The sequence below is a fragment of the Cebidichthys violaceus genome, unplaced genomic scaffold (genome assembly GCF_023349555.1).
Source record: "Cebidichthys violaceus isolate CVI_PGR_0920_01 unplaced genomic scaffold, fCebVio1.0.p SCAF_1, whole genome shotgun sequence".
Lineage (NCBI taxonomy): Eukaryota > Metazoa > Chordata > Actinopteri > Perciformes > Stichaeidae > Cebidichthys > Cebidichthys violaceus.
The window spans coordinates 20469177-20486596 of NW_027176262.1; the positions used below are offsets into that span (position 1 = coordinate 20469177).

Consider the following 17420-nt stretch of genomic DNA (forward strand, 5'->3'; position numbering starts at 1 on the left):
CTTCTTTGTCTTCCTGCTTTTTAGCTCAGCCGAGAACAAACACACTGATGGGGAGCATCTTTGGCTGCCTCTGCACCATGTGCCTGTGTTTGCATAACTGCGCGAATGATTGTTTGCTCTAATCTGGCTACGTGACAGAGCTACGATGGAAATTTGCAACAAGGGGGGGGGGGGGGGGGGGGGTGGTGGCGGGGGTAAAATAAAAAATGTTGTTTCAGCAAATATTTATGTGCGATATGTGAGCGGCTTCCAAAACGAATTGGAGCCCGTTGTGGAGAACAGGAGACGGCACAAACAGCAGAGCCAGTGAATCCAACCTCCCGGACTGTTTGCTCACCGTCACCTCTGAGTGCGAGCGCGGTCACGCATGCTTGTTGAGGCTGGAGGCACCCCGCAGGGAAAAAAGGTCCCGTCTTCGCTTATTTTAATTTACACGCTCACCGAATGAGGAGGGGGGGGGGGGGGTTTGGGGTTTGGGGCAGGTCGCCGCTCCGGTGCCCACCTGGTGACCAGATGAAGGCTTCGGGGTTCAGCAGCCCCTCGTAGCTCTGCACTAGGCCGGCCCCTGCCTGCAGCCTGTCTTGAAGACGGATGAGGCAGTGGTGCTGGGCCTGGGGGCCCCCCTGGTTCCCTGCAGGGACCTCACTACTGGGCTGGTAGATTAGGTCTGGATCACAGTTGACGTGCCACAGCAGAAAGCAGTGGGATGGTGGACAGAGAGAGAGAGAGAGAGAGAGAGAGAGAGAGAGAGAGAGAGAGAGAGAGAGAGAGAGAGAGAGAGAGAGAGAGGAGTGCTTCTTCTCTCTATACTTGAAAAGTGGAGCAGCCAACATATGATCCCGGGTGTGAGATATTCAGAACCTTTCTATAAAGTAATATAAAGGATATACTATTGCTGAAACAGTTAGCCAAATAATAAAAGATTCAATCGGCAGAAAATTCAAATGAAAGTGATTTGAATGCCCTGATGTAGTGGAGTGGACTGGTTAGACAAAACAAGCAATCTGAAGGCGTCACTTTGGGCTCGAGGAAATGAGCTGCACCCCTGTACGTATTAATATGGATCATGCGCAGCACTTTGTGTGTACTGTTTAGGCCCCGGGAACATAATAATAACAGATCGTCCTTCCAATTGTTTCATATTATCACTGGCGAAACCACATTAGCAACCACTCAAGCGACAACAGCCCATTTCCCCCCCCCCCATGTTCACCCCATCACCCCCACCCATTACTGCTTCCTGAAGATATATAGCCAGCCATATACATGCCAATGAATCACAGTCCTGCTCTGCACGCGACACGTTGCCCTTGGTTAGGTGTTACTTCTCAAGCTCAAGGTCTAACGGCGGAGTAATTACCACAAAGCGGTGAGATGGAGGAGGATGTTTGAGGATGGTATGTTTAGCTGGAGTGCGAGGAAGGGGGGGGGGGGGGGTCCTTAATTGCTGGACGCGGGATCGCGGAAGGCAGAAGACAAAATCAGAGAGAAGATCAAAGTGCTGCATGTGAAGAATGAAGATTAAAAAAAAACACATCCAGAGTACGCAGCAAAGGCAGCCGAAAGCCATTCATCATCAAGTGCCAAGTAGTGGTCAGTCGGTAGCTGCGGAGAGAGGATGTATATCTCTTTTCACAGATCAATAAGTCCTGCAGACGCCCCTGTCACAAACCCCGGGTCTGGTGCCTGCTGGAGTCTCCACCCTGCACCGACCCACCACCCGCCTCCTGTGTAACTGCCTGCGGGGCTCGCCAAAAGGTAGAAGAGTGCGCTCAGAACAACAAAGCCTCCTAGAGCTAGGACACTGCCGGACTCTGAAGCTTTGATCGTGATGCATACAGATCGCGTGGCTCTTAGGGCAGCCGTCTTCCTGACTTCGGCGACACCCTGCTGAGAGAGAGAGCCCTTCAATAGGCAGTCGGGAAGGATGACCGTTTGAATACTTTGGCTCGACGACAACACACCTTTAAATCCCAGATGATACGAGCTGTCTGCTTTAGAAATGTTGTTTTTGTTCAGTTGCCTTCCAAGAAAGAGGATCAGGGGAGCTTCAGACGCGATTTCAGAAGCAAAACAAAAAATCACAAACTCTTGCCCAAAGAAGTATTTAAGAACCAATCAGTTACTTCATCCCGTTTATGTATCTGTTTTTTTTCTTATCAACCCATGCAGGCTGCTATCCCTCCGTCACACAGTACAGCAGGGAAAACGATTTCATAGTAACTACGCTGGAAGTAATTGTAAAAGACCAATACCGTTTTTGTTTGAAGTTTGGAGTGACGTATACGTGTGGTATAAATGCTCTCTTTTCAAACTGAATGGATGTCGCCGGGGAAATCTCCACGCGCCAGTTGCCAGTATCCGGCCGACAACTGTTAAGGGAAAAAAAGTGCTCCACTCCTCTCAAGTCTTTCACTCTAAGTGTCTCTGGAGGATGGAGAGCAAAGCTGCGGATTGACCAGCAACCATATATTTGCCATTTTTGCTTCAGCATGCCCTTTCCTTTGGGTTGCGAGCCGGAAGAACAGGCAGAGACTGTGAGATTCACCAGCACATAAAAGCTCCAAACCATTGGGAATGATAAATTGTCAGATTTCATTTGAAACCTGTGACATTTAAATTCAGACTGTTTGTCAGTTTTTCCTGTCTCGTTATAACATATTTTCAATCCTAAATGGGCTTTTTAATGTAGTTATATTGATGCTTTACAGTTATATGACTGCTGGCAGCTTTAGAGGGAAACTTTTTCACGCTGAATGATTTATTGCTGAGAAACTTATGAGAACTTTGCTAGTAAACACAAGATTTAAAGTGGTGCTTTTGTGTGATTCTTTGTGGGGAAAACTCAGTTTTAACAAATCTGTGGAGATGGATGTACCAACACCAATATATTGGGCCAAAACTGACTCAAATAGCTGGTTCAGGTATCGATGACAACGGGGCTGATCTACTCAATTCAATTCTATGTTTGTATACTATACATAACATTATCTACTGGAATTGTAATTCCTGTATAAAAAGGTTTATCATTTGGAGATTGTTTACCAAGTTACTGTTGCATGACTTATTATTTCAACAATGAACCACAGTTCAGTTTGTTACATTTTATTTTACAAATTTAAGGAAGCAATGTTTAAGCCAAGTCTGATGTTGCGTTACACTTTAGAGAGACACTGGTATCGGATCAGTACTCGGTATCTGCCGATAGCCCAGGCATGGCTATCGGTATCTGGACTGAAATAGTCGGGTCAGTGGAGCCTTACTAATCAAACTCCATTGTAGAATAGACAGATAAACCAGTCTCTCTAGCAGAGCAGACTGCAGAGCAGCCACTTGAATTTCCATAAAGTGGTGCAGCTCTTGCTTCACAGTCCGATCCAAAAAGTTGATCACAAGGGATGCATTCGCCAAGATACATAATAAAATCCTGCTCATATCCCAGATGACATTTCCAGCACGGATCAACAGCCAGCAAGGCCACATGCATTTCAGCTGTTTCTCATCTCTTTTGACAGGAAAAATAATAATGGATAACTCATCTTCAACTGCATTGCCCGGGGAAGTGGAAGCTAAATGATCTCAGAGCTCCGGACGCTGGCTGGAAGGGAAGATGCTGAGATAATAATGGACATTTAGTGGGCGACACCCAGAAGGGTACTGCAGGGTCTCTGTGCACCGCACAGCTGTCTCTGCTTTTATTGACATTTTGTGCATGCAGCCTGGGTCATTTTACCGGATGGCTTACAGACTGACCTTGATGTCACTGCTGTTCATGGGTGATGGGCAGTGCAACTACTGGATGACGGATGTCAAAGTCGCCTCCCTCTATAATAGCCAGCTCTGCCGCCTCGCTCCAGAGAGCTGATGCAGTTACAGAGGCGGAAAGACTGCCGATATTGGGTAACATTCCATTTCTGGGCGGGTCAACGGAAAGACGTTGGATGTAACATGAAATCAAAAATCAAATATCAAGGAGGCGATCAAAAATAATACAAGCTCCTCTTTGTCCACTCTGCTGTGTGGCTGCTGTTTTATCAGCAGGCCTTGAGTGCCTGACTTCTCCGCTTCTATTATCTCCCTCTTTGCACAAGACGAGCCATTCGGCATCCGTCATGAGTGAGGCTGAGTGCTTCCCGTTTGGAAAAAAATTATAAAAAAAAAAAATGCACACTCCGGCCAACCACTTACTCTGTGGTTATCTTCAAATGTCAGATGGCGAAGCCCATCACGGTCAGGCAGAAACATGTTGAGCAGAACAGCTTTGAAGGACTTCATTTCCTGATCCGGCGGATCTCGCGGAGATCCAGCAAATGTACGGGGAAAAACAACACTGACTTCTGGACAGCCTCTGAAATGACGTTGCTATGACAAGCGATCAGCTGAATCTCCTTCTATTTGTCTGAAATGATCACAGGAATACGTGCCTTGTGAAACTTCCATTCGAGCAGTCGCCCCTGAGAATTTTCTAATGCAAGCCATAGCTTTAGTTTTCCTGCCTCTACGTCCTCTAGCAGCGGGAGGCAGGAAAGGGAGTTGCCCTGAGGGGAATGCCAACAAAGGACCAGCATTAGAGTCGCGCTATCACGACGGGCACGACAGCGACACATTCACTAATGATCAAGTCTTAGCTGGCGGTGCTGGAGATAAGCAGATGTGAGTGATATCACTGGCAGCGGAGCAGTACGCTTCACCTCCCAGGGGCTCGGCTCTGTAATTACAAATCCTCCCCTCTGCGTCACCCGAACAGGTGACACCTTTGTCTTTAGTTGTGTCTGTTAAAAAACCTTGAGGTTCCCTTCCAATCTCCCCATGCAATGGCACTTACATGCTACAGCACTTGGGTGTAGAGACTAAAATTGAGGTTCATGTGTTTCATAAGAAAAAAAATCAATACTTCTTTCAGATGCTGGATACTGGAACCAGAAAATAATAATGATTTTGATCCCATTTTCGCTTCTGAATGGAGTTAGATTACTCTTTCTGGCGACGATATATTTTAAATGAAAGCCACGAGACAAAGCATACAAATGATGGTGGTGGTGAGTGTTTGTATTATCTTGGAGCTACACACTGATGATTGTTGTTTTCATTATGTTGGTGAGTCTATAAAGCCAGAGAATAAGTCACATTTAATAATTTCGATTTATCCTCACCCTCTCCCGCTGGAGAGAGCAGCTCGTGAGCCAGCTCGAGCAATAGCTGGAATATGTGATTAAAAAGCCCGGGGTTCGGTCACAGTGTGACTCCCAATCACTCCCGTGAAAAGTTTCTGTAGTACTCCGATGTGACGGTAACTAGAGCCAGGTCGCCGTTGCCATGGGGACCCCAGGCCAGCCCGTGGGCCAGTGACCGGGTGTAGTTGGCTCGTCAGGCCTGGGAGAACCACACCGGGGGGGGGGGGCTCAGACTGGTCCAGAGACAGAATTAGTGCAGAGAGCAAAGTCACTCTGCTGGATCAAAGAGTACCTTTGTTCCCGTGCTCCCCTTTTGGAAAGCAGCGGAACTTTGCAGCTTTTCATTTCACTGTTCTGTGTCATTTTGTTCTGTTCAAGCAAAGGAAACACACACATGAGTCAGGCAAGACTTGAGTGAAAACAGAAAAGAGAATATGTGACTAACGGTAATAAAGGGCATGGAAGTGGCAGAGGAGGAGGCGGAGCGGGCATGGAGCGCAGGTGAGGAAAGAGATAAGGTATCGCTGCTGATATCATTATCACCACCTACCATACAGCTATTTGTAACTGACACAACTTGTCAGAACAAGTTCCTCAGGTTTTGAACTCCATGTCTAACAATTGTCTCTGGATGGCATTTAACAATCACTTCCCGACCTCAGACAGGTCTGTGCAGCTCTTCCGCCAAGCTGTTTTTCCACAACAACCCTATATAAGGCCCTCAGCTCTTGCTGATCTTCCCAAACACATACAAATATGGGTAGAGCACGTCTGCTCTCCTGTTTATAGCCTCCTCCGGCTCTCTCTTCGATGGAGCTCCCTTGGAGCATTCCAGAGACCCTGTGTTATGCTTTCACAGGGCTGCATTTTGGACAGAGCGGCTCAAAATACATCCAGCCAGTCTGTCTTACGGGCGTTCCTCTTATTTGAGAGCACTTTCACAACCTTTGTCTGCTGGCTAGATGGGTTTAATGCCTGACTTCAGGTTCTGTCTCTCACCAGGTTTTGTTTTTCGTCTCCTGTTTGGGCTCACAAGGCCAGTAAACAAAGTGCTGTTTAACTGTTGAGGCTTGAATACAAATTTAAATATGTGCTTTTTGAGCTGAACTCAAATCTGCAGAATGGTGGTGGTGTGTTGTATTCTTGAATCTAAAAGGCAACTTGTTGCTTAACTTGTTTATCTTAAGCAACAAAACCCTGACAGCTACAAGACTCTTGGATTTCTCCAAATGTTGATCCTCCCTCCCTCCCTCCCTCTCTCTGCTTCGGGTCTGCACCCCCTGCTGCTGTGGAAACCAGATCCTATAAGGGGGAGAGCCCACCCAACTGCAGCTGACCAGCTGGAATGAGTCTGGGAAGCAAAGCAGAACTGGAATCACACTGTGTCGCCTTCCACCCAAACACTAAACCCTCCCCAGTCTCCACAAACAGAGACCTGGACCACAAAATGGAGATTATTGTTGAGCTTGTGTCAGCCTTATAAAAACTGAGCCATGCACTTTTTTTTTTCTTTTCCTGAGACATAATTTCATGCGGCACAATTACGGGTTTGTCATTTTATGGTAATGACGGGAGTGACATTCTGCTTATTACTACGCCAAGGTGCCTTTGATGGTGTGTTTCTGCAAGGCATCAAAAAAGCCCAGAATGCACAGCCCATTCCTTCAAAGGAATTCTTATTTGTATTGATCACTAAAACACACAAACGCTCATTCTCTCAAGGGCCTTGGCGCCTCTAATTTATATGGGATGAATTCATAACGGTAAAATCCTTGCCTCTGTTAGCACGATCACAAGCTAAATATAGATTTTTGCCCGCTGCTGCGACGACAACACGAGGAAAGCTGCGGAATTTATTCAACTCTAACACTTTCTCTAGTGCAACACATGCAAGCGCACTCATTAAAAGCCTCAAATTAAACTGGTAGTGGTTGTGAGGATGGGGGAGTTTTGGCGGGGTGGGGGGTGGGGGGGGGTCACCAGAATATATTTACCCTAAATTCCCAGCATTACTTAAGGCAGACAGTGAAGGCAGGCCCCGGCCTCAGCACACGGGACATTAATAAACTCGGCCACATGCAGGCTAAACTACCAGCACTCTCAAACAAACACAAATGGACACAGGAAGCAACAACTTCACACTTTGCAAGAGCACATGTCCCTTTCACACATGCAACCCCCTGCCCCAGTGATCAACAGGCTGAGGGCCACTGGTGACGGACAAGTGCATGTGCACAGGTGACGCCACTCCCCCCTGTCCTCCTCTGATCTGATCTCCAGCTGCCTTTTACGCCACCTTCACCTGTCCTCGCTGTCTAGCAGCGCGGCCGCATGTGTTGGGAGTGACCAAAGCTTCTCTCCAAGGAGCTGCACACTGACCCTGATCTAATTCACCCGGAGACAGAGGCGACTCTTTTTCCACACATTACCGCCCATGAGAGCTCTGGCTCTTCGTGCAGCTCCCAATGCTATTTCTGGCTGCTCAGGGATGAGATGTAGGAGATGCTCATACACACTGAGTCAAATTAAATGAGACATCCAGGAGTCAAAGTGGCGAAAAAGGAGAAAAATTGCTCGTTCTTAAGAGGGTATTTCACATTGGCTCTGTGGGACAGGGAAAATATAATATATCTATGGTTTGAGAGTGAAGAAACTTAAGACAGGCAATTACTGTGCATTCTTTTTCCAAAAATAGACTCTTCTCTCGGCTATTATACACTGCCATTTTTATTCGCAAATCCGGCCCATATTCTATTTCTTTGCTGGCCTGCTGTTTGACCTATGAGAAGGCAGCACAAAAGGAGTATTGACCCCACATTCCCCCTCACTAGGAGGAACAGGGTATAATTAACTGTAGTGTTAAAGGCACGGTGCCTCTGAGACTGTAAAACAGGGTATGCATACTGAGCAAACTACTTTATCCCACAGGACTCAGGCCCAATCCATCCAATCCATACTTATTCATTTATTCAGCAGACTCATGGCCTCTGACTCCCTCAGAGAAGTCTAACAGGTCAAATGTGGGCTTTCCATCTTCTTCATCTCTAATTAGACATAACATGTGGGGAAGTTGAGAAAAACAGTTTTTCTTTTTTTTTCTTTCTTTCTCTTGTTCTCTCTTTGTGTTTCTGTTCACACAGTGGGGGTTTAGTTTATCTGCCACAGAAACAAGGACTAAGATGGCTCAGGCTACATGAAAGGGGTTTATTCTTGTATCCCTACCTATGACTCAAGTATTGCTCACTGCAAGTACAGGCTAGGGCACTGACACCAAACATGCCCTCCACAATGTGTGTCACCAGTGATACAGAGAAGCGGCGCCTCCACCATCTGTTAAGCATCTGCCTGAGCTGTGATTCACACATATTCACTGTTTTAGGTGTCAGCGGCAAAGACGTGATATGTGTTAGCAATTACTTTTACCGACTGCTTCACCCTGTCTGCTAGAACAGAGAAGAACATCCTGGGTGATCTCCTGAGGAAACAAACAAACTCTTCACAAGGACGTAAATTAGCTTCCTGAGTTCCAATAAATATGTCAGATAAATGTTAGCACGCTAGCACGCAAAACTAAACTAAGATGGTGAACGTGGTTAACATTATACCATTAACAGCTAGCATCCTGGCATAGTTACTGCCGTCGTGTAGGCATGCTGGTGTTAGCATTCAGCCGCTAGCATGGCTAACTCTTTGTGCATGTTTTGTCTAACCAACATCCACAAACCAAAACGATTGTTTTAGTTACATTGATAAATGAAACAGAGAGAATCCTCACATTTGGTTCGCTGGCCTGGAACCAGCAAATGTTTGACATTGTTGCTTGGCAATGATTTATAAATTACCAATTAGCACAATCAAATTGATATCCCAAATTAATTTATTCCCCACAACTGGCTCGTTTTTTTTACAGCCGCATTAATGCCGCGCACGAATGCAGACACACCAGACACGTTTTCTGGAACAGTTTTGTTTTCCGAGTGACAAAAACAACCCGATATGCAGCACGCCTGCTACTATGGCAGTGAAAACAATGACTTAACAGAGGAACAGACTGAAATAACCCTTCTGTCTGTCCTTTGGTTGCCCAGACTTCCTGTTTGACAAAACTAAATCCCTGTTGATGCTGGGCTTTCCGCCCTGTTTCTCTCCGTTTCTGTCTCACTCTTTGTTTTTGTTTTTCATCCGTTCACTCTTTCTGTCTTTCTGGCTGAGCCCAGGTCCACTCTTTGGGTCACTGGGTACTGGCCCAATCCATTTTTTTCCCTTTTTCTTAATGACAGACGTCGCGCACACCCACTCCAAGGAGGAGGAGGAGAGTGAGAGATGGAGATGGAGATAGAGAGAGGAAGGATACAGAGGGGTGGACAGACAGCAGAATTAGGGTAAAGGTGAAACAAGGCTGAAATACAAAGTTAAAGAGTGAGAGCATTGAAAATAATACTGTAACCCAAAAGGCTAGAAAAAGGGAAGGGGGGGGGGGGGGAAGGAAGGTGTGAGATCATCCTGAGAAAGAGTGAAGGGTGAAGAAGGGTGAAGGAGAAAGATAGAGTGTTGGAGAAAATAGAGTGCCTGCGGTGCCAAGGCTTCGTTTCACCGCTCTGACTCCAAACACCCTTGTGGTGATATTGGTGGGGGTTTAGGGAACTGTATGTTGAGCAAAAAAATAGCTGTCGGGCTCAATGAGCTCATTACAGTGTTGCAAGAGGGGTCTGCACTTTAGGTGATCAATCAACCCGGAGGAAGAGACGTCCACTTTATAACCATCAGTGGCCGGAAACCCGAGCGATTAAGAGCAAGATAGCGTTCCAAAAAAAAACATTACACAAGACTCGTGTCCGTAGTGAAAAGGCCCGTCTTCCTCCTCTCAAAGATATGGGCCAGTGCTATCTCATTAGCTTTATGCAATGCCTACATGGCAGATGAGACAGTGTAGTCCATCATCGTCACATCAAACTGGCAGGCCTTTGAGGAGGAAGGAATACAGATAGGTTTTTGGGGAGTAAAAGGATAAAAAGGCGCGTCTGGGAATATTTATCCATCGCCGCTGAAATGTCTCGCGTCTCTCGACATGACTGACAAGAGACGCTGCCCCAGACAGAATATCCCCCCCCCCCCCCGGGACACATGAGCTCTTCATCCCGAAGCCTTCCTCGTGCGGATGCGGATTTCATTTGGTTGTACCTCTCGAAAATGAGTGCTGATGGTGAGAGGGGAGTGGAAGCACACATTCTGGGACTGGGTGGGATCCAGCTGGCAAGAGCTCACAAAGCCGACACAAGGACAAAGCTCCCGGCTGTGTTGGTATGGCTCTCGAACAGGACAACACGCTCCTGTGCCAAATAGCCCTTGGCAACATCGTGGAAGCCAAAATAGCAGCCCATCTGTAATTTATTTACATGTCTTTAAATTTATCGCTCGCGGCCATGCCCTTGACATACACTTTGAGGTAGTGCGGGCAGATGCGACACACTTAATTTGAACGACGCATGACTGGGATACTGTATTACATGTTACGGGTCACCTCTGGGGGAACAATAGAGCTACTCAGGAAGATGAGGGGGCAAACTTCAGTGAGACAGACCGCGAGTTGAAAGTATTATTTCATGTGTTTCATCCTCTCTGCGGCTTCATATTGTTCATTTACTGACATCGCACACCAATGTGGGCAAACGAGATGCTGGCACAGAGATGTGAACGGAGCCAATCAACCAGCGAACGAAATGGAGAAGCTTTCCCAGCAGGCAACAGTACCAATTATTTGATGGTTCTGATCAACTGCAGCTTCACCGGAGGCAGGTGGGGGTGGGGGGGTACTCAACCAGCGCGGCCAACAGGCTCTGTGCACCATATGGAGACCCAGGGCGTCGCATTGTTTCACCCACAAACCTTTCCTTTTGTTCAGACAAACCAGCCTGATCACGTTTCATCTCCTCCTTATTAAATGAGGTTTCTACTTTCCCTCTCACTGGGCTGATCTTCAATTCCGCTTTGAAGAAATACAAAAAAAAAAGAAAAGATTCCAGTTCGCAAGTTTTCAAAAGCGGTTCGAAGCATAAATGCATGTCATATAAATTACGAGTTTGTCATCTCTCTCTGAAAGACCTTTCGTGGGAGCATCACAACGCAGAGATGCATGGGGAAGAAAACCCACATTTTTCTCATCTCATTTCATCAAAGGACTGTCAGAACCCAGGGGTAATATTTAATGTAATAAACATTAAATGTCTCAAATCAATAAAACATGCTTTTAGCCCATCCCGGAGCGATGGCATTGAAAATATTCCTGCTAAAACTGTAAAGAGTTCTCTGCACTTCTCCCAACAATGACAGACAAAATTAGACTGTATGGATTCCCTGCTGACCACAACCTTCCCTTATGGCAGTGAAATATGCTGCGTTGGGCTGTTTTAAACTTCTTCTTTTTTCTCCACATCCCTTCGGGACAGAAAACCTTTTGCAGTAGGTCTGCACCTCCTCTGAAACAGCAGAAGTCCTCTGCCTACACCATACAAACTCCCTGAAACAGGGCAGACAGCAGCCTACAATGCATCATATTGTTTGCCCTGTTATTTTCGCCTTCAATTTGAAGGACGCGGCGGTTCAGCACCTTCTCAATAAAAAGAATATAGCCTTTCTCCAGCTATATTTCCTGACATTTTTATCAAGAGTTCAAGTGATCTCAGTCCATTTGACATTCTCCGCGGGTCAAGGCAATATCTCTTAGAGATTTAAGGCATGTTTTGGAGCAATGCTTTATCACTGCCTCTCCTAATGTGACTTGTGATGTTATTTGGGCTTCGCATGCTGCAAATCAACCTTTGGAAACTCTGATTCGGGGATCACAGCAGTTTTACTTGATTGATTGGCTTGAAAAGGGCAACGGGGTGTAGAAACTGGGTCTAAATTTGCAATTCGTGTCACTAAATGGACATCGCCAAAACTTCAGAGTCCTCCATAACAAAATGTATAACGACATCAGATCAGTGCAGATATAGCTATTTTAAAATGCCTTTAGAATTTAGCTCTGGCTCTAGCACAGACAGCCATTTAAAGCACTCTCTTTTAGAAATCTGGCATCCAGCCCTGACTGTCTCCTTTTTCAGCACGGTATTCTTTCTCTTAACTCCAACTGCACCGCCGTCACTTCAGAAAGTTTTTTTTGAAATTTTAAGTTTGTTTCCCTGCCATATCGAAACATTTCCAAGAGCTCCCATGAGCAGATGAGGCGTCTCACTTTTTATAAGCCTCCTACTAATCAGAAATATTATAAAGTGAAAATAGCAACTCAGTATTACAAAAAAAGCTTCTGGGAGGGCCCCCCCCCCCACGCTCCCATCACTATCCTTTATATTTAATTGGGGATGGAGCAGACCCGTCGTCCAATCCCGGAGCCCGTCAAAGTGTCAGTCATCATGAGGCGATCAAATAGCAAAATGTCAAAACAAAATCACCTGTCAGGCGCAGAGAGGAAAGAGAGGAAATAAACAGCGAAAAAGACACCAAAGAATAAATCAAAGGCAGCTTATTGTGCCGAGAGGAGATACAAAGTACTTAAAAAAGGTACACTGAGGTCTTGTATCGAGCCCGTGGAAAACAAACGTTAAACAGTTTCCCCCCCGCTGTGCACAACTCTGCATGAGGAACCCAAAAGACAAGGCGAGGCTCTGCAGGGGGTGCGAGGGGGGGGGGAATCAAAATCCCTAACAACCAAATCCAAGTCAAAAATCTTTTAAAGTCTGAACCTCCCGTCTGTGCCACAGCCGCTTGGAGTTTGCACCGCTGCATAACTAAGACAAGAAATTACCGCACAGGCGGTTGTTTAGTGTAAGCAGCACAGAGCGCTCAGGCCTTTGATTTATGAGCCAGAACAGTCTCATAGTCTCATACTCAGACCGAAACGCTCTGGCCCGGAGAGGAAATCTGGGCCTTTGCCATTAGCAATTAACCAGCTCCGGAACAACTTGCCCACAAGTGAACCGGGAGAAAGTGGCATTACAAGAGGTAAACAACAACAACAACAACAGCAGCAGCGACGAGCAACAATAATAGTTATTGTTAAAAGGTATACTCTTTCAGTCTGGGGCTGCAGCTAATGAGATAAAGCGCTGATAAATCCTCTCTGCTCTAATCTATTCCCTAGGATTGAGATAAATTACAGGGAGATATTAAAGTGGATGCTTTCCTCGTGGCGGCCCAGAGGCCCCCGGCCTCTCTGGTAAGACACTCTTCATTAGTGGCCCACAATAGGAGCAGAGGAAACACAAAAGGAGGAAGACACCGGGCATCAGACAGCGAACCACGAGGCTCTGTTACATCTGGCCAAGACAAAATGCGTCGCGTCGCCAACTGTTCCTCGTCGTTTACTTCCTGTCATTGTTGCCGCTAATCACTGAGATTTGATCACATCACTCGGCACACATTTCGGTATTGCCCCCCCCCCCCCAGGCATTTCTCATTTCTTAGCGAGAGTCTCGGTTAATAACAAGTGAATGCAGAATGTTTCAATGATCAGGTTTTGCTTTTTCTTCTTTCTCTCTCCCAATTTACCCTGACATTCTGACATTTGTTCACTCTTTGCGAGCGTTGGAAGACAATGCACGGAGCGGCCCACTGAGCTTCCCAATTGTGTCACTTCCAATTAGCCCTTCTGAGACGTCTCTGCCCTTTGGCTCGCCAGCATTCAAGTTAAAAAAGAACCGAGCGGTGCCCCTTGTATTGGACCCCGCCTTCCTTCGCTCTCCCCTCCATCTAAATTCACCCCGGTGCCGGATTTGTGAGTCTACGAAAAGAGAGAAACCGCAAGAAAGACAGACAAGGATTCTTTATTTTTTAATCCTATAACCAAAAATAGCATCTTGCTGTAATGCTCTATGTATGGGGTTGCTTGGAGCTTAAAAGGAGCTCTCCTTACATAAAAGTGCACATTTCTGAATAAGCCAGCCAGCCTTCACCTTAATCATCCTCCATATTATATATCATTAATACTGACGTTCCGAAGCAGCTAAGAACTAGGACGTGTCACGTCGTGGTGGCCCTCTGCAGATTTATCCTTCTGGGGAAAAAAAAAAAAACCTGGCAGCTCTGTCAAATCTGCCGGCAACCTGCTTTTCTGTCACATCACTTTTTAAAGCCCGGCTGAAGTGACGGGGATTGCAAACAGCAGAGTGGTGAGCCACAGTATGCGAGCAAACGTTTTATGAGTTAATGAGAGGGCCGGAGCGCCGCAGCCTCTTAATCTGGGGCAGAGAAACTTGCAGCTTCAGTGGAGGCCTTCGCTTAAGACTCCATTTGTGCAAAGAGAAAGAGACAGGGCGTGGGTTTCTTTTCAAATCGAAAGGATCAAAACCAGAACAGGAAATCAAGCTGACATATTTTGGGCACGTTTGCTCGGTTTTCAATCATTTCATCAGTCGAACTAAAACACAAAAGATCTGAATTGATGCCAAACGTCTGCCGCGCATAAGAGCGTAAGTAAAATAGTCCAAGCTTTCTTAATTGAGACCAAAGAAATCAACAATTTAGTTTGTAAATGTGGTATTTTTATTTTTTTTTAAACAGTCTTTCAAATATTTACTCAGAATCGTGTGTGCTATGTTTAAACTGCAGTCATGTAAACTGACCCAATGTCTTTAACCGGGCTCCATTTCTTGCGGAGCCAAGTGTCTGAGGAAACGACAGCTTCTCTGGGTTTACTGCAGGTTTGTTGGCCAAGAAAACTGGAGCCCGAGGTGAGATGTTCACGGTTATTAAGATGTCTTTGCATCCATGTTCCCTCACGAATGTGATCTCGTTTTCCTGAACAAACCACGTTTGATGATAAGTGAGTCACAACCATTAAAAACCCTCACAGTTCTCAGTAAGCATCTTAGGAGGTGCATAGATTATTTCAGTGCAAAGCAAACCATTAAGACATCCGTGATCTTTAAGATCCAAACTTGATAGCCCCCATATCGCCTCATAATTCCAACCAGAGCCTTGGCTCTGCACACCAGCAGTCAGATGAGAATCACCCACTAGGGGAGGAAACACAGACACAGAAACATAAACTCACCTCCAACAAACTGAATGCCGCCGGCGACGCGGCCGATTGTACGCGAGATGAGGTCAGAGATGCAGCAGCCCATGAGAGCAGTGAGGGCCACCAGCAGCAGGAGGCCGCAGCCCACGCCCGTCACCACCGTGCAGATCCTCCACTCCAGGCTGGGGATGCCGAGGAAGGAGGCGTAGCGGCCGCACTGCTCCAGCATCACCGTGGCCTGCCTCTCCTCGTCCCTCACCGGGTAGGAGCAGCGGCGGAACGTGCCGAAGGACACCGGCTTGTCCATCTGTGTCCCCAGCAGCCAGTAGGGCATGAAGAAGCCAACGCAGGAGGCGGCAGCGCACAGCAGGGACAGCAGGGCCCAGATGACACCCGTACACGTGAGACTAGACGCCATGGTAAACGAGCCTGCGAGCGGTTCACACAGTCGCTGAACTAACAGCAGTTATATGAGCAGTCGCAGTGTGGTAGGGGAAGCCTCGCGGTGAGCATTTAACACTAGCAGCCTTCACCTTCTCAGTGACTCCCGGTCCCTGTCAGAAGGAAGAGACACAGGAGACAAAACAAAAAGTCATCTGTGGGATCAAGGCTTTTGGAATAATCTTTTCTTTTTTTCCCCCCTTTCCTGTAGAGTACTGAAAGATTTTTCCTAAATGATGAAGTAAGCAGATAAGTAGACTAATGAAAACTGGGCATCGTTTAATAAGAGGCAAAACGATTCAGATTTTATTCATTACTAATAGCAAACACAATTCATCAATTATCAAACTCAGGCTGATGCATTATCAACTCAAGTATGATAAGATGAGATGAACAGTTATTCTCTTTTTCCCTTAATAATCACAGAGGAATGCAAGAGAAAGAAATAAAGCATTCTAGTTAGTTCACAAAATTCCGCACCTTTAAGGCACCCTGAATATGCATAATTAACAACCAGTACATCCCAACAGGTAGCCTATTAATGGAACATTATCAGATGGGGCTACTGTGAATTTAGTTTCATTTTGACAACAACGTTAACTCTTCTACAAAACAGCAATAGCGTTCATATAATAAACTTTATTACGATAGTATAAACATATCAGAGCGAAAGTATAACAACTGTGGAACTATAATAACATGAAATACCCATTAAGTCCAACAGTAACCGGACATGTAGTTGAGGAAACACTCCCTGCAGGAGCAGCGACTACTGGAAACATACATCGCAGTGATTTTTCGTTAGGGGTGACCTCGCTGTATTATCGCAGTGCTCACACCGCCGGAATGTAAATCATGAAAACAAGAATAAAGAAAAAGGAAAAAAAGACAGCTTACATGTTGGGAGACCTCCGGAATAAATAGTGCGCTCGGTGTCCACTGAGAGGTTATTCCCATCCGCTGACTCCAGCTGTGTTGGGTCTCAAAAGCAAACTTTTCTCCAGTCGAGGAAAAGAGAAGGGAAATTATGCGTTCGACCGAAGAATGTTAATCCTCCCCCCTCCCCAAAAAAAAAAAAGTGACCGCAGAATCTGTTCACAAATCACTTCCTCCTCATCAATATATTTAACCGAGGTCAATTATTCACTCCCGTGTGCGGTGCAGAAACGTGCAGCGCTGACTGACTGAACTCCCCGTTTCCACATTCCTGCTCAGAGAGAGGGAGAGAGCGCAAGAGGAGAGAGAGAGAGAGAGAGAGAGAGAGAGAGAGAGAGAGAGAGAGAGAGAGAGAGAGAGAAGGAGGGAGGGAGGGGGCGAGTCCATGAAACACTCTCGGGAGGCGACCATCAATCACACAAATCCCCACCCAGAGGCTGGACTCACCGCTACTATCATTCTCCTCATGCTCCTGACGCATTCAGGGATGCCTCGTAAACTGCTAGACTTGGAAACAACCATCCTGAATCTAGTAAACCTCAATTGATTTGCCGTGACGATGAAAGACAGGAAAGCAAGTGCAGCTCGGTTATGAAAGTAGTAGTGTTGTAGGCCTATAGTATTATTAGCACACTCGAATTAGTGAATACTTGCAAGTTATAGATCTTTCTCATGTCGCATTTTGAAACAGAGGGGACTTTTAGAGAGCAGATCAGAGCTCATGTGTTGTGTATCATATTTTTATTTTTTTTGCATGTTTAGTCTGCCTTCCTTTGTATCTTATCGTCTTGAGACCAAGTGAAAAAGTGTTTGCACATTAACGTGTTACCTTTTGTTAATGTGTTTTGTAG

The 17420-nt window shown here is 46.1% G+C and overlaps 1 protein-coding gene across 1 annotated transcript in view; it reads right to left on the bottom strand.

Annotated features, from left to right (window-relative positions):
- The window catches only part of LOC137883498 (lipoma HMGIC fusion partner-like), a 40419-nt gene extending 23565 nt beyond the window's left edge, over nt 1–16854 (bottom strand). The window contains exons 1-2 of the mRNA XM_068725033.1: nt 16531–16854; nt 15226–15746 (exon numbers count right to left, since the gene is read on the bottom strand). Coding sequence (XP_068581134.1) covers nt 15226–15610 — 385 coding nt within the window. The 5' untranslated portion in view covers nt 15611–15746; nt 16531–16854. The remainder of the gene's footprint in view (nt 1–15225; nt 15747–16530) is intronic.
- Nucleotides 16855–17420: the final 566 nt, after the last annotated feature.